The 24,099-nt window shown below is 40.8% G+C and overlaps 1 protein-coding gene across 3 annotated transcripts in view; it reads left to right on the top strand.

Moving 5' to 3' along the window:
- The window catches only part of chd7 (chromodomain helicase DNA binding protein 7), a 273,969-nt gene that overhangs the window by 109,383 nt on the left and 140,487 nt on the right, over nt 1-24,099 (top strand). For all 3 annotated transcript variants that reach the window (XM_041189422.1, XM_041189420.1, XM_041189421.1), the window contains exons 4-5: nt 3,328-3,463; nt 20,039-20,158. In XM_041189422.1, the coding sequence (XP_041045356.1) occupies nt 3,328-3,463; nt 20,039-20,158 (256 nt within the window). The remainder of the gene's footprint in view (nt 1-3,327; nt 3,464-20,038; nt 20,159-24,099) is intronic.

The following is a 24,099-nucleotide window of genomic DNA, read 5'->3' as shown; positions in this document are numbered from 1 at the left end:
TGACAGAAAAGAAGGCGCCTAGAAGCTAAAGCACACTGGAGTAGCAAAAAGAGCATTAGACCATTGATCTAATAGCATATAACTTCTGCTAAGTATTTTTGGGAATGAACATGATAGACTTTTACATGCTTAAGTTCATTGCTTTGATTTGTTTCCTACCGTTTATTGCCATTAGGAAATTGGATGTGCTCATTTAAAAGTAAGTAGTACATTGCATTTCGGTTAATATGATGAGGTTAGACAGGGGGGATTGGGTTTTGATGGAGAGGCAGGGAGGTGGGTTGTGCAGAATAAAGGGGAGTAGATTCTGATTGCTATGTTTGCAAGTGAGATCATGGAAGTGTAGAGATGGTGAAATCACGGTGACTGAGGATTGACTCTGCAAGGCTGAAGTGGTACCTTAATGGGAAACGCAGGATGGGGCTGGGGAGGTCGGCAAAGGAGAATGAGGATTTTAAAGGAAAAGCAAAAGATGTGATGTGCCTGGTCTTGATATTATAAAAAGCATATGGAGGCATGGGCCACAGTGCTTTCAACAGATTGACAAAACATCCAAAACTTCATTTTATGTAACAAATGGTTAGGATTTTTTAAATTCTAACATGGAATGAGGGTCTCACTAGCAAGGCCAGCATTTGTTGCCATCCCCAATTGCCCTAAACTGGCTTGCTAGCAGCCATTTCAGGGCAGTTAAGAGTCAACCACATTGTTGTGGATCTGGAGTCACATGTAGGCCAGACCAGGTAAGGGTGGCAGATGGGACATTAGTGAACCAGGTGGGATTTTTTTTTTTACAACAATCAATGATAGTTTTGTGGTCACTATTACTGAGATATTACTTCCATATTCATTAATTGAATTCACATTCCACCAGCTGCCATAGTGAGATTTGAACCCATGTCCCCAGAGCATTAGCCTGGACCTCTTGATTACTAACCCAGCATTAGCACTATGCCACATTTACCCTTGGATTGCAGTGCCTCTGGTGTTGGTGGGAAAAGATCCAATTGTAGCTTTCAAAAGAGAATTAGATAAATACCTGAAGGAGAAAAATACTTGGAGAAAATATTGTAGGGATATGGGGAAAGAGCATGGAACTGGAATGGAAAATAGCTGACACAGACTCAGCAGGTCTAATGGCGGCCTCCTGTGCTCTACCATTTTATGTATGCCTGAATGATTTGAAATGATGAGTAACAAAATGTAGGATTACTTGATCGCTTTTTCTTGGTGATTTTAGCAGGAAATGCTTGTGTTTATGAATATTTACAAAAACAGGCCAATAGAACTGTCACTATTTTGTAAATCTAACTGGATTTATTTCTTGACATTTTAACTGAAAGAGTTGCCTCTTAATCTGTAAAGTTCTTTCAGTCCTTGGAAAAGGAATGGAATCTATTAAAACTGGCATAAAAATACTGCATTCTCAATTCCTGGGCTAATGATATTTTTATTTTGAAGGAAGAATGATAATTCTTGAGCTGTAAATTTAACTTGCGCTTCAATGGCAAGAACAGTTCAAATTCATGCGAACTTTCTTTCTTTGGCTCCTTTATGTTTTGTGACCATAACAAGCTTTTGCACTCCAGTGTTTCTAAGATGGCACTCCATAATACCTCTGTTTAAATAGGGCAGTTTTCATTCCTGGAAAAGATGCATTTATCTTTGAATAGAATTAAACATAAATTGTAGTTATTGCTATTGAGTGCTATTAATTTTGTTCATTTTTCTAGCAATGGGTGGCACTATATTCAAGATGAGATTTGCTTACAAGTTAGAGCTGTCCTTAAGGGATGGCCGGGGACAGAGGAGGGTTGAGGTCTAGGTCAAGTAAGGAAGTACTGAGGAAAGTGTGAGAACTTAGAGGAATTTCCATCTGCTAGACAGAAATAGTGTGAGGAATGGAAGTTCACAGGGAATTTGAAGGATTGTGTAAATCCTGTCATCATTGTGTGCACAAATATGCACTCATGCCAGCCAGCCTTATTAAAATGATTCTCATTGTTCAAATAGGTGCAGTTCGAACATATTGAGTGTACTCAACTCTTTGAAAGGAGAGTGATTTCCACATACAAAATAAATGCTCTGCAAACTAACAGGAAAGGCACCAATGAATGCTGTTCTTCAAAATTGTAATTTGTTTCTCCATCTTCCCTTTCCCTATCCATCACTCTCACTCTTGTGCTTTCCTCCCACTCTTAGCCCATTTTTGTTGCTCACAGATATATGTTGACTTTGTTGTAAGGCACATTCATAGTTTTGAATGAAGGAGGTGACTGATGTACAAACTTGGCAATACAGCATGTTCTTGAATTTCCCTGCCTTTCACGAGTTTACCTTTGCCATCTCAGTTTCCCACCCTACATCTCACCCCCAACTCCTTTCTTTTTAGGATTTGTTTCCTTCCAGATTGCTTGCTCAGACATTGCATAAGTTGTCTGTTTGGGTAGAATGTCATCGAACTAGTCAAATGAAAGCCCAGTTATGCTTAACTCTTCTGTCCACACCCATGCACATCTTTTGCGGCAGGAGCTGTTGGATACCCATGTTCAATGGGAACTCTAGTGGAAGATTTTTAAATCCAATTGTAGGCAAGTAATGCTAAAGCCAACTTAAGTACTCCATTTGCCGTACTAGCTCTGTCAATCGAGATCAGGAATTTTACACGGGAACTTCAGGTTATTATTACTTCGTGCTGCATCCATGTAATGTGTTTACTCGCAAGGTTGTTGGGAAGTTCTGTTCATTTCTCAAAGATGTTAACTCATGCAGAGTACAGTTCCATGAGTGCTGGTAGCCTTTTTCTTGTCCAAATGTGTGCCTAGGCAGGCTGGCAACAATAGAGGGGCTGTGGGGGAAGAGAAAGGAAACAATAGGCAAGCCCAGAGAAACTGTACCAATCCTGATCTGAAAGGCTCAGTTCTAGTTTCTTGTACATTTACTATGAACCATTGAGGGAGTTCTGTGCTTGTTTGATGCCTTAGCTGTTCTATTCAGAGATGGATAGTTGGGGAACCTTGTACTGTGAAATTGTGCAGATTGAAAGAATTAGTAGGCTACACCTATAGTGATTGATCTAACTTGTTTGAGAGTGTCACGTGTTCAATTAATTAGGAGTAAAGTGAAAACAACAGAAATGCAAGTAGGCTTCTAATTACCTAATTTCACTAGTTGACTGTACCTTTATTACAAATTTTGGATTAGTTTTTTTGTGGGGAAATTGGGATTTCAAAAGAAGCTAATACAGGCCTAAAATATTATTTGAAATATTATGAATGCTTTTGGTTACTGTTATACTGTATACTAATAGATGTTAATATTTTGTAGCAACAAGAAAAATACACCAGAATCCACTGTTGGAAAGAAAAAAGGCAAAAGGAAACATGAATCTTCCCCTGAAAATTCAGATATGGACAAAACGCCACCTCCATCTCCACAGGAAGAGGATGAATTGGGAGTACAGGTAAATGCAGCTTAATTTATACAAGTATAAATTTAAAATTTTGGTTGAGAACCTTGCATATAGAATACACGATTGCTTGAATATTATGACCTTCGTGTATTTTCGAATGGAATGATTAGTATACTGCTCCAAGTTGTCATTGATTTTAACTTCTGGAATGTTCATCAGGCAAAACATTTTCCAACGAGCAGTAATGGGTTACTGTAGATGGGCCATGGTAATAAATGGAAAACCTTGATGAAATTGGTGTTATGAATCAAATATTGTTTTGAAAACAAAAGCAAAATAGTGTGACTGCTGAAGAGCTGCAATAAACAGAAAATACTAGAAATATTTCATTGGTCAGGCAACATCTGTGGAGACAGAAGTATTAAAGTAAGCTCATCAACCCGAAACGTTAACTGTTTTCTGACTCCACACATGCTGCTCGACATGCTAAATATTAGTATTTCCAGTATTCTTTGCTTTTATTTAAGGGCAGTATTATGATTGTCTATTTTATATCACATGATATTGTAAAAAGTTGTTTGCCCATTTGTTCAAACAACTGAGTAAACTGGACAGAAATCTAATATTAAAGTTATTTCCCCAACCAAATGTATTAAAAGTAATGCATGCTTCATTGGTTATAGTGGACAGTTATACCCTTTTCCAGTTTTCTTTTAAATTGTGCATGAAGGAAATACATGCAAATTTGCCACAATTTGACTACCTGAAAGAAGTTGATTTTCTGTCATGCTAATGAACCAATTCTACATCTAGAGTTTGACTTCAACACCAAACTTAAGCATTTACTTTGAATGCACATCAAAGGCTTGTTTATTTTCTTTAAAATGTTTCAGGGTATCCTTCATGGGTGCTCCCTTCTTCAGGTTATCACATATGTAAGTTAAACCAGACAAATCAAATCAGTCCACTATTAAAGGTCTTTACATAAATACAGTAATAGCTCATTTTGGTCCATCAAGTCCCATTCTTCTATATACTGTGTACAATGGGCTCTTATCATGGACTTGGTCCAACTTGCTCAATTTCCTAGGGAAGGCAACCAACTAAAAATAAATCCTGCCAACAATCATTGGTTTGACTTGGTGGTTGGACTGTCCTCTGAGACAGAAGGTTGCAGGTTAAAACTTCACTCCAGAACATAAACGTGTAATTTAGTTTGACACTTCACTGTATTTCTGAGGGAGTGCTATACTGAAAGTGCCATGTTTTGAATGAAGTGTGAAGGGATTCATTTTGGTAGGAAGAATTCGAAGAGACAATATAAAATAAAGGGTACAATTCTAAGGGGATGCAAGAGCAGCGGGACCTGGGTATATATGTGCATAAATTAAAATTGACAGGGCATGTTGAAAGAGCAGTTAATAAAGCATATGGCATCTGGGCTTTATCAGTAGGAGCATAGGGCACAAAAGCAAGGAAGTTATGTTAAATCTGTATTTTTAAAAAAACTGGTTCGGCCTCAACTGGAGTTTTGCGTCTAGTTCTGGGGCACCACACTTTAGGAAGGATGTGAGGCATTGGAGAAGGTGCAGAAAAGATGAAGGAGAATGGTCCCAAGGATGAGGAGCTTCAGTGACATAAAAAGATCAGAGAAGTTGGGACTGCTCTCTTTGGAGAAGGTTGAGATGAGATTTAAAAGGTGAATTCAAAAGTGATTGGACAAAGTGGTTTGGAGAAACTGTTCCCATTGCTGGAAGAATTGAGAACCAGAGGGCACAGATTCAAGGTAAGAGGTAATTGGCAGGAGAAGCGATGGCAACATGGGGAAAAGCTTTTTTATACAGCGGGTAGTTAGGATCTGGAAAGCAATGCCAGAGTGTGTGTTTGAGACAGGGTCAGTTGGGGCTTTCAAAAGGGATTGGATCACTATCTGAAAAGGAAAAAAAAATTGCAGGGCAATGGGGAGAAGGCAGTGAAGTGGTACTCGGTGAATTGCCCCTTCAGAGGGCCAACACAGGCACAAACCAAATGGCCTCGTTGTGTGTGATAACCATTCTATAATTGTGTTAAACTGAGTCACTGTCTGCCTGTTCAGGTGGATAGAAGAAGCTCTATTTTTTTGGAATTGCTGGAGTATTCACACAGGTTCTTGTCCCACATAGAACATTTTGGGATCTGGGCAATATTGTAGAAAGAGCTAAATTAAAAGGAATTGCATCTGCTATAGTTGTACAAGGAAAGTCAGCATTGTGGAAGAATAAGCAAGTGTATCCAAAGAAATGCCTCGAAAAGCAGAAGATGGGTTTGGTGGTAGGGATGTCTTTGGAGCAGAAAATGATTTGAATAGAACAGAATGTGGTGACGAATATTATATCCCAAGAGGAGCAAGAGGGATGGATGGCCAAGATATGGGAATCAAAGTGGATGCCTTAAAAGATTCTAACTATTCTTTGACACTTTTGCATGCAACTGTACTAAGTATAAAACACATTCACCTTCCCACATCACTTTTTAGGGCCACAGATACTCTAATTTAAGACAATAGTTTACATGTACTTCCTCCAACCTAATGTATTCTGTTGCTTCTGGCTTAGTGTGTTCTACATTGGGAGTCCAAAAGAAGATTGGGTGAATGTTGAACACTGCTGCTCTGTTTGCAGATATGATCCTTGCCTTCTTATTGCTTTGCATTTCAACTCCTAAGCTCAGTCTGACATTTCTGGCTTTTCCCTCCAACAAGCCCAACAAAATCTTCAAAAACAGTTCCACATCTTTCATCTGGGCACCCTTCAGTCCTCTACCATACACATCAAATTTACAACTTGAGCTCTTGGCTTTCTCTCCCATTGTCTAAGTGATGCAGATTGCTGAAAATCAACATGCAGGAGGATCCTTTGTCAGAACAGATTGAGAGAGGGGGGTTTCACTCAATTTTTCTCTTCTTGGGTGCTGGTGAGGCTGCTAGCTAATTCCAGCATTTTGTGTATTTCCTTGCCTTTCATTATGACTATTAGATTGTTCAGACAATTTCCACCAGTTTTCTTTGTAGTTTTTCCAGAACCCTGTTTGTTTATCCTTCCTATTATGCTTCTTCCTCTCTCCGCCTTTTGTTCAATTCCAGTGGAAGACTTGCGTACTTTGCAGTTCCCAGTTATGACAGGTTTTACAGCACAAATCCTGATCTGTTGTGCCTATTTGCTGATGCAGATTAATCTGTATTTCCAGTATTTTGTTGTTCATCCTTTTATCATCAAGACCATGCCACCTACACAACCTGAGGAAAACCATTGCTGCATTTGCATGCTGTTCACTCACTATGTAGCATATTATCTCCTGGGAGAGACAAAAAAGATGTCAGTTCATGAAAATCTCTGGGATATTCGTGTCCAACTCCTTAAAGCAATTAAGCAAACTCCTGCAGGCCATAGTTGCCCATGATCCAACAAAATTTTGACTGATTAGCAATTATCTTCTATAACTGGAAATGTTCTCTCAGAACTTCTCAAATTTCCTTTTAAAGGACTGTAGTGATCCTATACTCACCAGCTACTGCATCATTTTAATGATCACATGCTTCTAAAATACTTCCTGGCAATGAATTCAATTTTGCTTACTGATTTTATAGGTGTGACTTCCTGCCCTGACAACTCTATCCATTTCAAATAATCTATGTAACCAAACTATATTCTATCTCTGTTTCCTAAAAAACTTCAGAAGTAACTCATTTAAAACAACATTTCTCTAAAGTAAATAACCCTAATTCCAAGAGCTGTAGCAGTTGGAATAAATGGTACAATGGCAGCGTAAATGCAAAGTTGGCTGAGTGGCAGGAAACAGAGTTGTGATGAACAATTGTTTTTGGACTGGAGGAAAGTATACAGTGGGGTTTCCTAGGGGTTAGCACTAGGATCACTGCTTTTCTTAATGCATCTTTGTACATCCAAGTCTAGGTAATGATGTCAAAATTTGCAGATGACGACACAAAACTTGAAAGTATTGTGAACTGTAAGGGGGTTGGGGTTCGACTTTGAAAGGACACAGATGTGTTGGTGGAATGGGTGGACACTTGGCAGATGACGTGGAGTAGGGTGGAGTGATACATTTTGGTAGGAAGAACAAGGAAACAATATAGAATAAAAGGGTGAAATTCTAAAGTGGTGCAGCAGCAGAGGGTATGTGTGAACAAATTATTAAAAGTGGCAGGCAGGTTGAGAAAGCCGTTAATAAGGCATGTGGGATCCTGGGCTTTATAAAAAGAGACATAGAATGCACAAGTACAAGAAAGTTACAGTAAACCTAAAAAAACATTGTTTTGGCCTCAACAGGAGTATTGCGCCCAATTTTGGGCACTATGCTTTTGGAAGGATGTGAAAGCATTAGAATGGGTGCAGAAAAAATACGAAAATAATTCCAAGGCTGAGGGATTTCAGTTACGTAGATAGGTTAGGAACATGGGACTTAAGGGCAGCCCTTCAAGACTGCTCTGCCATTCAGTAAGATCATGGCTGACCTGGTGTGGTCTGAACTCCACTTTTCCACCTGCCTCCCATAACCCTTGATTCCTTGTTATCAAAAATCTGTCAACTCTCTTGAATAAATTCAATGACCCAGCCTCCACTGCTTTATGAGGAAGGGAATTCCACATACAAATGATCCCGAGAAAAAAATTCTCATCTCCGTCTTATTCTTAAACTGTGTTCCCTAGTTCTAGTCTCTCTCACAAGTGGAAACATCCTCCTGGTATCTACCCTATCAAGTCCCCTCAAAATCACAAATGTTTCAATAAGATCACCTCTCATTCTTCTAAACTCCAGTGGGTATAGGCCCAACCTGTTCAACCTTTCCTCATAAGATAAACCCCTCATCGCAAGAATGCGTTGAGTGAACCTTCTCTGAACTGCTTCTAACACAGTTATATCTTTTTTAAAAAAGGAGACCAAATCAGTATTCCAGATGTGGTCTCACCAAGGCCCTGTACAACTGTAGTAAAACTTACCTACTTATATGTTCCATTCCCCTTGCAATAAATGCCAACATTCCATTTCCCTTCCTACTTGCTTGCTGTACCGGCATACAACTTTTTATGAATCGTGAACAAGGACACCCAGATCCCTCTGTAGCACCAAGTTCTGTGGTCTCTGTTTAAACTGTATACTGCTTTTCTCCTCTTCCTGCCAAAGTGGGCAACTTCACATTTTTGTACATTATACTCCTTGGAGAAGTTGAGGGGAGATTTGATAGAGATGTTCAAAGCTGTGAGGGTCTGGACAGAGTAGATGGGGAGTAACCTCCCATTGACAGAGGCATCAAGACTAAGAGGGCACTAGTTAAGGTGACTAGTAAAAGAGCTAATGATGACATATGAAAAACTTTTTTTACATGGCATGTGATTGGTATCTGGAGAGTACTGCCTGAGAATGTGGGGAGGCAGATTCAATCATGGCTTTCAAAAGAGAATTCAATAATTATCTGAAATGAAAAAAATTAGAAGGCTGTTGGGGAAGGGCTGGGGGGAGAGAGACAAGCTGAGTTTTTGCAGAGTGCTGGCATGGACACATGAACTGATTGCCTCCTCCTGCCCCCCTAATCATTCTATGATTCTGTGGTATCATTTTGGTCACTTGTCTTTGTGCTTTCTCCAGGGCCTTGTTATCCTTTACTATGTGCAAGGTGGGCACAATACTCCCAGATAACTGTACCAGAGCATTGAATAGGTGAAATATAGTACTATTTGTTTCACACTCAATGGTTGTAGCAATAGAGTCTGAAATCTGCCTTTCTTTAGGTGGTTTGTGCACATTTAGTGAGTGAAAAACTACAATTCGCAGTTTGTATTGTTGATTCATTTCCTTTAATGAGTGCACTTTCACTGTATAAATGGAATATTTTGAAAGTATGTTCTTTCTTAGAAGGTGGGCATTGCTGGCAAGGCCATCATTTATTACCCATTCCTAGTGTCCTTGAGAAGGTGGTGATAAGTTTCCTCCTTGGAACTGCTGTAGACCCTGTAGTAACGATACTTGCATAAGACTGCTGGGGAGTTCCAAGATTTCGACTGAATGATAATGAAGGAATCGCGATATATGCATAAATCAAGATGGTGTGTGACTTGGAGATGGTGTTCCTGCACATTTACTGCCCTTGTCTTAAGTGGCAGAGATCATGGGTTTGGAAAATGCATTTCAGAAAACCTTGGCAAGTTTCTGCATGCACCTTGTAGATGGTGCACACTGCAGATGTGATGAGTCAGTGATAGAGGGAGTGAATGTTTTTGGTGGTAATTGGGTACTAGTCACATGGACTGCTTTGTCCTGAATGGTGTTGAGCTTGAGTGGTGTTGGAGCTGCATTTATTCAGGCAAGTGGAGAATATTCTATTACACTCTTGACTTGTGCTTTGTACATAAGAACATGAGAAATAGTAGCAGGAGTAGGCAATTTGGCCCCTCGATCCTGCTCTGCAATTCAATAAGAACAGGTCTGATCTGATTTGTGGCTTTAAATCCATTTTTCTGCCTGTCTTACCCCCCCCCCCCCCCCCACCCCAGACCCTTGACTCCCTTAGTCAAAATTCTGTCAAACTCAGCCTTGAGTAAGTTCCATGACCTAGCCTGCACTGCTCTTTGGGATGGAGACTTCCAAAGATTAACGATCCCCTGAAAAAACATTCCTCTTCATCTCAGTCTTAAATTGGAGACCCCTTATTTTGAAACTCTGCCTCCTTGTTCCAGATTTCCCCACAGGAGGAAACATCCTCTCAGCATCTACCCTGTCAAGCTCCTCAGAATCTTATGTTTCAATAAGATAACCTATCACTGTCCTAAACTCCAATGAGTATAGGCCCAACGTGCTCAACCTTTTTAAATAAAACATATCCCTCATTCCAGGAATCAGCCAAGTGAGCCTTCTTTAAACTGCTTCCAATGCAGATATGTCCCTTCTTAAGTAAGGTGATCAAAACTGCACACCATACTCTAGGTGTGGTCTCGCCGGTGTCCTGAACAGTTGTAGGAAGACTTCCCTACTTGTACACTCCATTCCCCTTGCAATAAAGACCAACATTCCTAATTATTTGCTGTACCTGCATGCTGACACTTTGTCATTAATGTACGAGGACACCCAATTAGCTCTGCATTGCAGCATTCTGCAGTCTCCCTCCATTGCATAATATTGTTTTTCTATTCTTCCCACCAAAGTGGGCAACCTCACATTTTCCCACGAGACTCTATTTGTCAATTTTTTGCCCCACTCTCTCTCAACCTATCTATATTCCATTGTAGACTTTTTGTATCCTCTTCACAACTGGCTTTCCTACCTAATCATATTGTCAGCAGATTTGACTACAATACAGTTGGTACCTTTACCCAAGTCATTAATGTAGATCATTAATAGTTGAGGCTCCAGCACTGCAGCACTCCACTAGTTACAATTTGCCATCCTGAAAATGACCCATTTAACTCTACTGTCTGTTGTCTGTTAGCCAGTACTCTATCCAACCTAATATATCACCATACCACCCCCCCCGAATATCTTTCGGAAATTCAAATACTCTACGTCTACCGTTTCCACTTTATCCACCCTGCTTGTTACATTTTCCAAAGAACTTTAAATTTGACAAGCATAGTTTCCCTTTCACAAAACCGTGTTGATTCTGTCTGATGGTATGATTTTCTAAATGCCCTGATACTATCTCTTTAATAATGGATTCCAACATTTTTCCAATGACGACATTAAGCAAATTGACCTATGGATTCCTGCTTGCGATCTCCCTTCATTCTTGAACAGAGATGTTACATTTTTGGTTTTCCAATCCAATGGGACCTTTGCAGAATCTAGGGAATTTTAGAAGATTACAATAATGCATCCATTATCTCTGCAGTCACTTCTTTTAAGACCCTTCAATGTAGGCCATCAGGTCTAAGGCACTTGTCCCATTAGTTTCCCATTACATTTTCTCGAGTGAGAGTGATTTTAAATTCCTCGCTACCTTTTGTCCCTTGCTCTTCTATTATTCCGAGGACGCTTCTTGTGTCTTGTACTGTGAAGACGGATACAAAAGACTTGTTTGAAACCCCTGCCATTTCCTTGTTTCCCATTATTAATTCCTTAGTCTCGCTCTCAAATGGACCAATGCTCACTTTAGCAACTGTTACTTTTTATATACTTCTAGAAGCTTTTACTGTCCGTTTTAATATTTTATGCTAGTTTTCTCTCTCACTCCAATTCCTTCCCCTCTCTTTTTAGCCATTTTTTTTTGCTGCTTTCTAAAATTTACTCAATCTTCTGGCCTACGACTATTCTTCTCAGAATTTTATGCCTTTTTCAATTTGATACCACCCTTAACTTCCTTAGTTAGCCATGGATGGTGCATCCTTCTGGTAGAGCCATTCTTCCTCAATGGAATACATCTTTGTTGAGAGTTACAGAATACTTCCTTAAATGTCTGCCACTGTTTCTCTACCATCTTACCTTTTTAACCTATTTATGCAATCCACTTTAGCCAACACCATCTTTGTACCCAGGTAATTGTTTTTATTTAAGTTTAAGACACTAGTTATGACCTGTGTTTTTTACACTCAAACTGTGAAATTCTGCCCGGTTATGATCACTCCTGCCTAGAGAATCCTGTACTATGAGGCCTTTAACCAATCCTGTCTCATTACATATTACCAGATCCAAAATCGTCTGTTCCTGGTAGGTTCCTGAATGCATTATTCTAAGAAACTATCCCAATATGTTCTATGAACTTATCCTCCACAGTAACTTTGCCGATTTGATTTGTCCATTGGATGTAAAGATTAAAGCCACTCATGATTATTACAGTACCTTTCTTGCAAACCTCCATTATTTCTTGATGTATACTCTCCTACTGTGCAACCACTGTTATTGGGTCTATAAACTACTTCCACTGTTGAGTGACTTCTTTCCTTTGCTAATTCGTATCTCCACCCAAACTGATTCTACATCTAGACCTTCTGAACCATGATCATTTCACACTATTGTATTGATCTCATCCTTTATTTACAGAGCCACCTTACCACCTTTTTCTTTCCTCCTGCCCTTCCGAAATGTCAAGTGCCTTTGAATATTCAGGTCCTATCTGTGCTCACCTTGCAACCATGTCTCTATAATGGCTATCACATCATACTCATTTATTTCTACTTGTGCTATCAATTCATCCATCATCTAATGGATGCTGCAAGCATTCAGATAAAGAGCCTTTAATTCTGTCATTTTACTGTTTTGCCTACTCTGACCTTATTTGCTGGCACAATCTTATGTTTGTGTGATCTGCCCCTTCACACTCTGGCTATCATTAACCTTGCACTATTGCCTTGTCATTTCTTTAACTTTGCAAATCTCTACTCACGTGAGCCCTCTCCCACCCACCCACCCCCTTCACTATTTAGTTTGTAGCCCTCTCTACAACCTTACACAATTGGCCAAGACACTGGTCCCAACATGGTTCAGGTGAAGGCCATCACAATGGTATAGCTCCCTCTTTCTCCAGAATTAGTGCCAGTGCCTTATGAATCAAAACCTATTTCTCCTACACCAACCATTGAACCACAAATTCAACTTCTGATCTTATTTATCCTATGCCAATTTGCTTATGGCTCAGGTAGTAATCCAGCGATTATTGTCTTTGTGATTCTGCTTTTTAATTTAGCCCCGAACTGCTCATACTCCCTTAGCAGAACTTCTTTATTAGCCCTATCTATGTCATTGGTACCCATGTGGACCTCAACAACTAGATCCTTTCCCTCTCATTCCAACCCTGCAATGTCCATAACCTGGCACCGGACAGGTAACACAGCCTTTGGACTCACGTTCTTGGCTGCAGAGAGCCGTATCTTTCCCTTTAACTAGACTGTCACCTACCACAACTGCATTCCTTTAATTCCCCCACCTTGAATGGTTTCCTGCACCACAGTGCCATGGTCAGTTTGCTCATCATCCCTGCACCTTTACTCCCATCCACACAAGCTGCAAGAACCACAGACCTGTTGGACTATTACAAGGGCTGAAGCTCCTGCAGTGCCATCTTCTGGATTCCCACACCTCCCTCACTCACATTCAACTCCCTGATCTTGCTTAGCCTATGCCAGTCACACTCTTCTGTGCCTGGCCATGGACCAAATTTGATGTGCTTAACCTAAAAGGTGTAACTGTCTCCTGGAACAAAATGACCAGGTAACTTCACCCTCCCTGATGCATCATAGAATCCAAAATTCAGACTTGAGCTCATCAACCCTGAGCCAAAACTCCTCAAACTGCAGGCACTTACTAAAGTTGCTGTGGATCACAAAGGTATTCACCAACTGTCACATGTTACAGCTACTCCACATCACCTGCCCTGCAACCTTTACTCTTTTTATATAACAAATTGGGTTTAGAAATATCACTCAACAAATATCTGTAGTTATATCAAGTGGTTTAACTAATTAAGCTATACATTTAATACAATATTCCTATCACCCCAGTACCAGTTTAAACTACTACCCCAGCTTATAGAGAGAAAAAAAAACGTAATACTCATCAACCACTCAATTATCTGCTCACCTAATTAATGCTTCCAGGCTTCAGCGCTCTCAGCCCTCTGCTGGCCTCTGGCTCCCTCTCTCAGACCACTCATTTTTAGTAAAATGTCAGAATAACATCTCTTTCCTCACTGCATCGAATTCCCTCACCTACCCAATTCCCAAGCTTTTACTCTTGTCTCAAGCTGCCATCTTCATGCCTGTGGATAATGAACAGACTTTGGGGGAGTCAGAAGGTGGGTCATTGGCTACAAGATACCCAGCTTTTGACCTGCTCTTGTAGTCACAGTATTTATATGGGTGGTCCAGTGAAGTTTCTGGTGACCCCCCAGGATGATGTTGATGGGGTTCTGAAATGGTGATGCCATTGAATGTCATGGGGAACTGGCTAGATTCTTTCTTCTCAGAGATGATCATTGCCTCTAGTGTGGTGCAAACGTTAGTTGCCACTTAGCAACCCAAGCCTGGAAATTGTCTCAGACCTGTTACATGTGGGCACTGAGTTGTGAATGGAATTTAACACTGCGATGATCAGCATGACCCTATGGGGGAAGGTCATTGCAGTAGCTTAAGATAATTGGGCCTGGGAGACTGCCCTAAAATAACTCCTGCATTGATGTCCTGAGCCTGAGATGATTGGTCCCAACAACTATAACAGTCTTCCTTTATGCTAGGTATTACTCGTGCCAGTGGAGAGGTTTTTGCCCATTCTCTTCAGTTTTACTAGGGATATTTGTGCACCCTGTCTCACCTATGGAATGCAGATTTTTTGTTCATATTTGGGCGAAGTTTGTAATGAGGTTTGGAGCCAAGCAGTCCTGTGAGCAGTGAGCAAGTTATTGGGAACTACTTCTGAGAGCACTGTCAAGTAAACCTTCCACCTCTCAGCTAATGATTGAGAGTTGGCTAATGGGGTGGTAATTGATCAGATTGGAGTTTGCTAAACCCATTTGCAAGATTATGCATTAGTCAACTCTAAATGAAGTCTGTCACATATGACCTCATTCATTCAGTTTATCCAAGTTGACCTGCACACTATTTTATTCTAAATTATCAATCCTGCTTAGCGTTTTGGAACATTTGCAAACAAGTGTTTCCATTTAGGTTTTCCCCAAGATTATCCAGGTCTAACCCTGCTCCGTACCCACCAACACCAATGCTGAAACCCTTAAACATACTTTTATGATTTCTAACTCTTATCTTCAATCATCTTTAAACTCCAACAGGTCCAAAACTCAACCAACCATATCACGTCTTGCACCTATAATGGTTCCCTTTCCTCCAGTGCATTGAAATTTAAATCCTCAATTTTATCACCAAATCCCTATGGAGCATGCACAGTTTGTGTGTTTATCTATATATATTCCCCACCCCTCTGTTCCTGTTTAACCAAACTTTTGGCTACCTCCTTAAACTGCAGTGCCGTGGTTCAGCGCATCCTTTTTCAGTCCTATAAAACATGTGCTGCTATAGAAACCCAAGTTTTATCTCTAGCATTTACTGGCTTTTTTTTATATTGCTGAAAAAAAGAGACGTTTTTTGTTGAAGCTTTTCATCTTGCACTCATCAGGACAATTGGAAAGAAAATACCAATTTCAGGGGAAACAACATATTCATACTGTATGAGAGGAAGGGCTGATTGGTTAGCAAGTGGACTCTGGTAGAGGCAGTGCCATGGAGAGTGCCACCAGTTGATAGTGACTGACAGTTAACTGCCAAGCATTGTTTGAAATTTAAACCAGACAGCTTGACTCTGATTTGTCAAAAATTGCCCTGGAGAATGAACTAGCGAATGGATGTCAGTTATTTTGTTTAGCTGAAACATGCGCAATGTGCCTACATGTTCTTTTTGTCTGCAAAGAACAGGACCCTGTGTATTAATATATGTACCTTCCAGTACATGCAAATGTGCCACATCGCGAGCCCAACTGACTAATCTTAAATTGGTTGTCAGCATAATTCTTAGCACACCAAGGATTATTTAGCAAATGTTGTCCATGTTTTCAGCAATATTCAAGTTCTGTACTACTAAATGACTATTTGGCTTTTTATAGGAAAGTTTTTATTGTTTTGTTTTGTGTAGTAGAGATGGATTATGGAGAAGCATGTGGTTTGTGCTGTAATATAGTGTGCAACATCATTAACCTTTTGATTTATCTTGGATGCTTTGCCCACCCTTATAAAGGGACGAGATTTTTATTTAATTTTTATAATTGTTTAATGTTATCAGACATTATATGATAACACAAGGTTTTGGGTATTCCAATTTTACCACCAGTCCACTCTGAGGATACCTATTACTTATATGCCCTTACTAGGAAGTGTGTGATTTACCCCATAGAATTGTGTGCAGGTTTAAGTTGAAAGTCAGGAACAAGTGCAAGTTTTAAAAATGTAATTTTCCATTTTTGGAGAGACAGTCATATCACAGTGCATCGTCGGGCTGATGGCCAGAAATTATAGCAGACCCTGTCAGCTAGGAAAGGTGTGTGGCAAGTTGAAACAACAGATTGTTACCATTCCTGTGGAGACCGGTAACTTTAAAAAAGAAATTTGAACTCCCAGTGGCCGAATTAAAGGAATTGATGACAAGATTTCAAGTTTTAAGACTTTAACTGTAAGAAACTAAAAGCAACATTGATTAAACACTATTTCATAACTTACACTCAAAACTATAGAAAAATTCCCTTGCTAATTCTTTAACCGAACCAAAAATCCCCCTCCATGGTTAATCTTTATACCTTGTCCTTTAAGGGGGCGCTCCATTCTCCAGGAACCAGTTAAAAATGATTCTTGGGTCTTTTTTCCTTTTCCAGTTGGATAACTTCCACTCCTCAAACTAACCTTTGTTGTGTGGGTTACCTTGGAGGTCCCTCTCTAAAGGTGAATCTTCCAGCTTTTCAAAAATCCTCACAGCCAGGATTCAAAAACATAGGGTTGATAGGTGAATTCACCCTTGAAACCTCACAAGCAGCCTGCGAAAAATCAAAGACTGGGGCAACAAATTCAAGAACAATCGCCTCCACACATATTACCTTGTATTATGGCTCCTCCATACAAATAGGGCTAAACAATTGTAGGGGCAGGCACCTCATCGAGAGCAGGAAGGTAATGTAAATTTTGATTAGAGGGGCAATGAGCATGGGGGAGACCATCTGTGGGTGGTTGCTCCTACAATCACAGATTCTTTCTCTCTCCCAAGCTGGCTGCTCCGGTTCCTCCAATCAATGGTTCCCTCCCTCCTGCTCTTACTGCTCTTCCAGAGACAGAATCTATGATTGGAGGAGCAAGAAGGGAGGAAAAGAACCTGTTATTGGAAGTTGAGGAGTAGTTATCCTGGATAACAAGTCCGACCTGTTCGACTGTTGAGCTTTGACATCCTTGGGGAGACCTGGGAAGGAAGCAGTAAAAGAGAATGGAACAGGCATCTGGAAACCCAGTAACAAGGTTGGTTGCAGGCCTGGGGGAGCCACCTGCACCGAGAATGTCGTCAAGGGCAGCAGCCAGCAGAGAGAAGTTCCATCCCATTTTAATTTTCCTTTAAGCCCTGTGGTAACGGCGGAGTTCCTTTGAGAAATTGAATGAATTGATCGGGCTTCATTTTGGAAGTAGTACTTAATTCCTCAAATGTGATTTAGTATCTCACCCATGTCTTTCTATCACACCTCATGACTATTTTGTAAAAGCAAAAGTCTTTCTTGTAATGGAATTCAATTTTACTTTTGCCTTCCCTGATGTTGTAATTCTTTATCAGTGGAATTTGGATCCTCTGATGGATCTGGTGATAAATCTGTTTCCTAAACTGATTGTTTGTGTCTTAGTGGATAAATCTACTGTGGTGTAATATTAAGCCACAAAGACCACAATGGCCCCAAGTTTGATTCTGGTTTTATGCTGGGGTGGCCCTGATTTCAGTTGAGGTGTTGATAGGGGGTGGTATGATTATGCTTTTCCTCCCTTGGCTAGGGAAAGTGAGAAAAAAAATCAGCCACGATTCCTGCTCCTGTCACTGTTTAGTAACTTAGTGGTAAATCTGAGTGTTTAATATGAGATTGCTAAGGCTTGCCATTGGTTAAGTGTGGGAAAAAGATAATTTACAACCAAGACGGTAAAGACTGGAACAAAATGAAATGCCATATTGTTTCTCTGCCTCTCTTCCATTAAGAACTGACTGTCGCATTGAGGTATAGCTGCTGCAGATTGGAGTGGCTGAAGCGTCTAAAGCCCTGAAAATCAAAACAGTAGCCCTTGATAAAATTAAGCTGGCTAGTTTTTTTTCTCAAAAAGTGTCCTCAAAAATGAAATTACTTTGACTCCTGCTCACAATTCTGGTCTCTTCGTGAGCGCGAGCACCCACCCACGTTCTTGCATGGTGAACCACAGAGACTTACTGTCTCTATTTCTCAGCTCTCCCTCTCTTGGATTCTTGTAGACTAAATTTGTGAAGTTCAGTGATGTTTTTAGGAAAACCTGTAACTTGATCCTGTGGTGGCTTCCTATGGATCTTTTTACTCTCAAAGCCCATCTCCATGGTATTGTAAATCATGTAGGCCTTGTACCAAGGTAGAAATGCTAATTAGCTATCCTTTAGACTCCCAACTTCATTCTATCTTGAAACTAGATAGACAGCTTGAAGTAAAACCTGACATTCCTAACATCTTGGGACTTTGGAAACTAACAGCCTATCCATCGTCAGCACACATGCTTTGGTCATTGCAAGGTGCTCACACCTGTAAACACCACCTCCCCAGTAAAACAGCTAGGGCCCCTTTAATCTTTAAAACCCAAACCACCAGGCTTCTTGTCAGAAGAATTCAGAACAGGCCATATGACTCCTTTCATTCCTCCATTTTATCCTAAGCTAGAGGAAGACAGTCCCAAACATAAATCTTGTGTTTGCAGCAATAACTGATGCATTTTTTTAAAACGTTTTTGTTTCAGGTGCCCAGGTGAGTTTGCACCATTGTTCACTTGCGTCTTGTGTCTAGCATGACAATTACTCATTTGTCTGCTGTAAAGATATGCCAGCTCAGTTCCTATTAGCTGAGCCCACAGCATAAAAGATTGATTACGTAGAATTTACAGTACAAACCATGCTGGTGTTTATGCTGCATAAGCTTTCTCCCTCCCCTCTTTGTCTTATCCTCTCAGCATAACCTTCTGTTCTTTTCAACCTCATGTTTATCTAGCTTTTAAATGCAACTATGCTGTGGTAGAGTTCCAACCACTCTTGAGTAAAGAAGTTCCTTCTGAATCCCTTATTAGATTTAGAACTCAAAGTATGTTAACAGCCACTTAGGAGAGCAACAATAGCATTAATTGGCAAGAATTTTTTTCCAACTCTAATCCAGCAAGAAATAGAAAATGTTGAAAGTACTCAGCTTGTCTGGCAGCATCTGTGTAGGGAGAAACAGAGCTAATGTTTCAGGTAGATGATCTTTCATTGACAACCTGAAACATTAACTCTGTTTTTCTCTCTCCACAGATACTGCCAAGCCTGGTGAATGTTTCCAGCAGTTCCTGTTCTTATTTCAGATTTCCAGCATTCCCACAGTATTGTGCTCTTTGATTAGTCCAGTAAGAGATGTTCTAGGACTGATACGAAACCACATTTATATTGCACATAATCAGTATTGTAATTGAACCCTGTAATTGCCTGATCCATCACCAAATCTTAAGCACACAGTTTATGTGCAAAACAGTTGTTTGTTTATAAAAACAAAAAAAACTGCGGATGCTGGAAATCCAAAACAAAAACAGAATTACCTGGAAAAACTCAGCAGGTCTGGCAGCATCGGCGGAGAAGAAAAGAGTTGACGTTTCGAGTCCTCATGACCCTTAGTTATGTCGAAGGGTCATGAGGACTCGAAACGTCAACTCTTTTCTTCTCCGCCGATGCTTCCAGACCTGCTGAGTTTTTCCAGGTAATTCTGTTTTTGAGTTGTTTGTTTATACCTGTTTTCAATTTTTTAAATTTCAGATTGCCTCACTGGAATCAATGAAAACTTTTAAGTTGACAGCCAACCATTGCTAACTTTCCAGAATGTATTATAACTAAGTTTTTGTTAAATTCCATTCACTTTCAGAAGCGCCGCTCTAGTCGACAGGTGAAAAGAAAGCGATATACAGAGGACCTAGAATTTAAAATATCTGACGATGATGATGCCGGAAAAGATTCACCTTTAAGCACTTCACAGTCCGAACAGGTATTGATCATAAGCTAATAACCATTAACAATCTAAATTCATGAAGTCTGAGTTGGAAGATTTTAAGCCTTGTATTTCCGAAGTGAGATATAAATATGACCAATTAGGCATTTCAGATTTTTCCCCTTAGCTTGGGGTGAAATGATGTATGAACAGTTTTATTCATATTAATCGCGCTGTTTTATGATAAAAAAAATTAGTTGCACTTTAGAACTTTAAGCACTAGTTTTGTTTACTCCAGCTACAGAAATGGACATCAATAAACCCTTTGAGTATTTTGTGTCATACTGAGCTAAAGTTAGTTAAATTGTTCTCATTATCTATCATACACAGCTAAAGCCTGGTGAATTCACAGGGAACAAGTGGTTCTGCATTCTTGGAGGGAAACCAATATCTGGCTATCACCACTGTTAAAATTGCCAGTTGCACTTTAGAGAAATAATCTATTTTTATTAGGTTAACTGCATTTAGTGCATTGTTGCCCTCACTTTATCACTTTTCTGTCATTTTCACTTTTAAAAACTGTAAGTACTTGATTTATTTACCAATAACATGGCTGCTGGTTGAGACAAACAAAGCAGTGCTCCACAGTGGCACTCGGTGGCCAGCACCCGAAACTGCAAAAATACAATTATTTTGTTTAAGTTTCAATACCTCATCATGTACTGGTGATATAAATACTGTATCCATCTATTTAAATACCATCTGTCTAAATACTATTTCCATCTATTTAAACACTATCTATGTAAATACTTTGACATCTATTTATATAACGACAGGAGCTTCAGATACAAGCTTTCAGTGCATTTTGAGATGGAATGTTGTGAATCACTCACCAATTTTAATTTGCAATAGATAGTGACAAAAGCCTTTCTCAAAAATCATGACATGGGAAATAAAGTTAATGTGCACATTGGGTTTGCTCCATGCTTTGAATGTTACATATTAGTGGGTGTTCTGTGGTGATGGTTACAATAAGTCAGAGCATACATTCTCTATTATTGTGTGTCTATATTGAAGCTTTTTCCCTTATTATACCTGTCCTTTTGGGTTCTCTTTCTCTTTGTTGTTCTCTTTTAACTTATTTCTCACTTTTAATTGTCCTGACTCTCTCAACGTCTTTTCTCCTTCCTGTTACTTTTGGATGGGAAGTGGTATGTTGAGGAAAACAGCACTTCAGAGCTGGTGGTTGTGAAGTACCAGTTGGAGGAAACATCCAGTTTGTGGTATGGGCTGACAAGACGACAATGATGAGAAGCAATGGTTACTAGAATGGGAATTGATGGATGGACTGAAGATGAAAAGGGCAGGGGGCACTGGCTGGGGATGAGATCTGTATAGTGCTGCAGATCAGCAAATTTAGGATGTCTTTTAGGCCATTATTTGTGGGTAAGGAGAGGAATGTGTTGCATTTAATGGGTGGGGTAAATGCAGGCTGTTGGTTGAACTGTGATGCAGCCAAAAGTAGGAGCTGATAGGATTAAAATGTAGTGGTAGGAGGGAGAGTGAAAAGGAAAAGGAACTGAATTCCCATATACCAATATTGGAGGCAAATTTGGGAACACCCTGCCAACCTGGTGGGTGAGCACATTTATTTTATGTAGTTCCATGGTTGGTTACAAACTTTCACAAGGGATCCAGTGTTGGAGTACAAGGTTGGTATTCTTTAAAGGACAACTCCAAGACAAATAGCCCTGCTATTTAAGACCCTAAATGCATTAAGTAACAATCCTCAATATCATGAGGATGCCCTTAAGATAGTCCCACCCACCCAGATTCCTGTTAAAGGCCTGTAACCGACATTTCAAGTGTGCATCTAGACAACAGTCAGGTAGAGCCTGAAAAGAAGCCATTGAGCCCATGAAGAACTGGGATAGCGTAAGGGTCCGTAGTGGTGGATGCGCTGGCAAGACGCTAGGCTGGGATGGAAGCCATGAAGAAGCTGTTGAGCTCAAGAAAATTTTTACATGGAGGGCTGAGAACATTGAATTGGGCTGAGAAGATTAGCGGGAGTTTGGTGGGGAACAAACAGTGGACTGATGTTGGAGAGCCCAGCAGGTGCCAGTGGCTGCTAGCAAAGGGCAGTTGAAATTTCGAACAAAAATGAGCTGTTACAAATTAAATCTAAAAATAAATCAAATTTGTGTCAAATTTAACTTCACAGCAAATGAATATAACATGACTAGTAGAGTTGAAGGGGAGATTTAGGACTGCTCTGGAGTGCCATCAAAAGCTGGGAGCCTGTGACTATGTTGTGCCAGGCTATTGTTTACACAGGATATGTTTACATCTTTAAGTTGGCTTTTTCCTTTTTCAAAGTGAACTGTTCACAAAAATGTAGCTCAATATTGTAACTTAGGAAAAAGGGTTATGGACAAGAAATAGAAGCCTTATGCAATATTTTTAATATATAATCTATATTTCCTATAACTTCCTATAACAAAAACCTTTGAACAAAGTATGACTGAAATTGACGGATAAAGTGCCCCAAGTCTCACAATATTTTTCTGTGATGACCATTTGTTGCTTATATGTAAACTCAGATTTTTAACTAGTGCAAAAAAAATTTGAGTATTTGCCATTATTTTTCCCAATTTTCATCCCTTTGGTACGGTGTTGGTTTTTGCTGGAGTAACTCTTTCGAGTACAAACACGTTTCCATCTGTTCCTATTCAGATGAAGTTACATTGTTTCATAGTTTGCCATTGTGAGATTTGAACTCTTGATAATCTTTTAAATGAAAACAATTAAACCAAATCAACAAAATTGGGATAAATCAGGCACAGCCCCTAATTCGGGTCAGCTGTAAAACCAAGGACAAAAATTTAAAGGAACCTTACAAACTTTAAATCAAAATGTGATTAAAGGGGTCAACAAAACACCCCAGTCCCCGCGGTGCCCACCGAGCACGGAAGGCCTCGAGCGTGTCAGCAGACACCGCGTGCTCCCTCTCCAGGGATATCCGGCTGCGAACGTAGCCGCGGAAGAGGGACAAACAATCGGGCGGGACTCCCCCGTCGATCGCCCGCTGCCTGGACCTGTTAATGGCCAACTTGGCCAGGCCCAGGAGCAGGGTCACGAGGAGGTCCTCCTCCTTCCCGACCCCCTTCCGCACCGGGTGCCCATAGATCAGGAGCGTGGGGCTGAAGTGCAAGCAAAACATCAATAAAAGGTTTTTCAAATAACTAAAAAGGGAGTGCAGCCTACAACACCCTATGTATACATGGTCCACGGACTCCACAAGACCGCAAAAAGGGCACGTGTCCTGAGAGTCCGTGAACCTATGCATCATCTTATTATACGGGACTGCTGCATGCAACACCCTCCAACCCAGGTCCCGATAGAAAGGGGGAGGACACCTCCGTAGAGGGCCTCCCATCGGGGGCCTCCGCCACCGAATGGCAACAAGGCACGCCAGGGCGTGTCCGGGCGGCGGACAAGGGTGAGAAAATGGAAGTGCAGCAGCAGTCCGTACAAAAAGCCCCTCTTTGCCGTGCCAAAAGGCACAGAGGGCATGTCCCCAAGGCGGCTCATATTGCGGGGCACCAGCACCCGAGGGAGAGTTCGGGGCTTGGGGCCAATGTGGCATTCTGTCCGAACAGGGGAACGTTCAGACGGAAGACCACCGCGCACCTGGGCCACCTCAAGACCCAAAATAACGTCGGGTCCGAGCACGACCGTTCTCAGGTCTTGGATGGCATCGGCTGTGACCTGGACGCTCTCAGACGCGCGACGCGCCAACTCCTGCGGGAGCATCCAGCCCAGTCCTCCGCCTCCCAGCACGTCCCCGATCCTGGTCACCCCTGCGGCCACAGCCCTCCTCTCCGCCAACCACTGAAAAGGACGGAGGGGCGGATTCCTGAGCAGCGGCTCTCTGACGATAGCCGCTACTCCTGACGGGGGAGAGCTGCGTCGCGAGGCGACCACTTTCCAGACTTCGA

This window comes from Carcharodon carcharias, chromosome 6 (genome assembly GCF_017639515.1).
Source record: "Carcharodon carcharias isolate sCarCar2 chromosome 6, sCarCar2.pri, whole genome shotgun sequence".
Taxonomy (NCBI): domain Eukaryota; kingdom Metazoa; phylum Chordata; class Chondrichthyes; order Lamniformes; family Lamnidae; genus Carcharodon; species Carcharodon carcharias.
The sequence above is the reverse complement of the archived record's forward strand: the minus strand, read 5'-3'. Positions and strand labels throughout refer to the sequence as shown.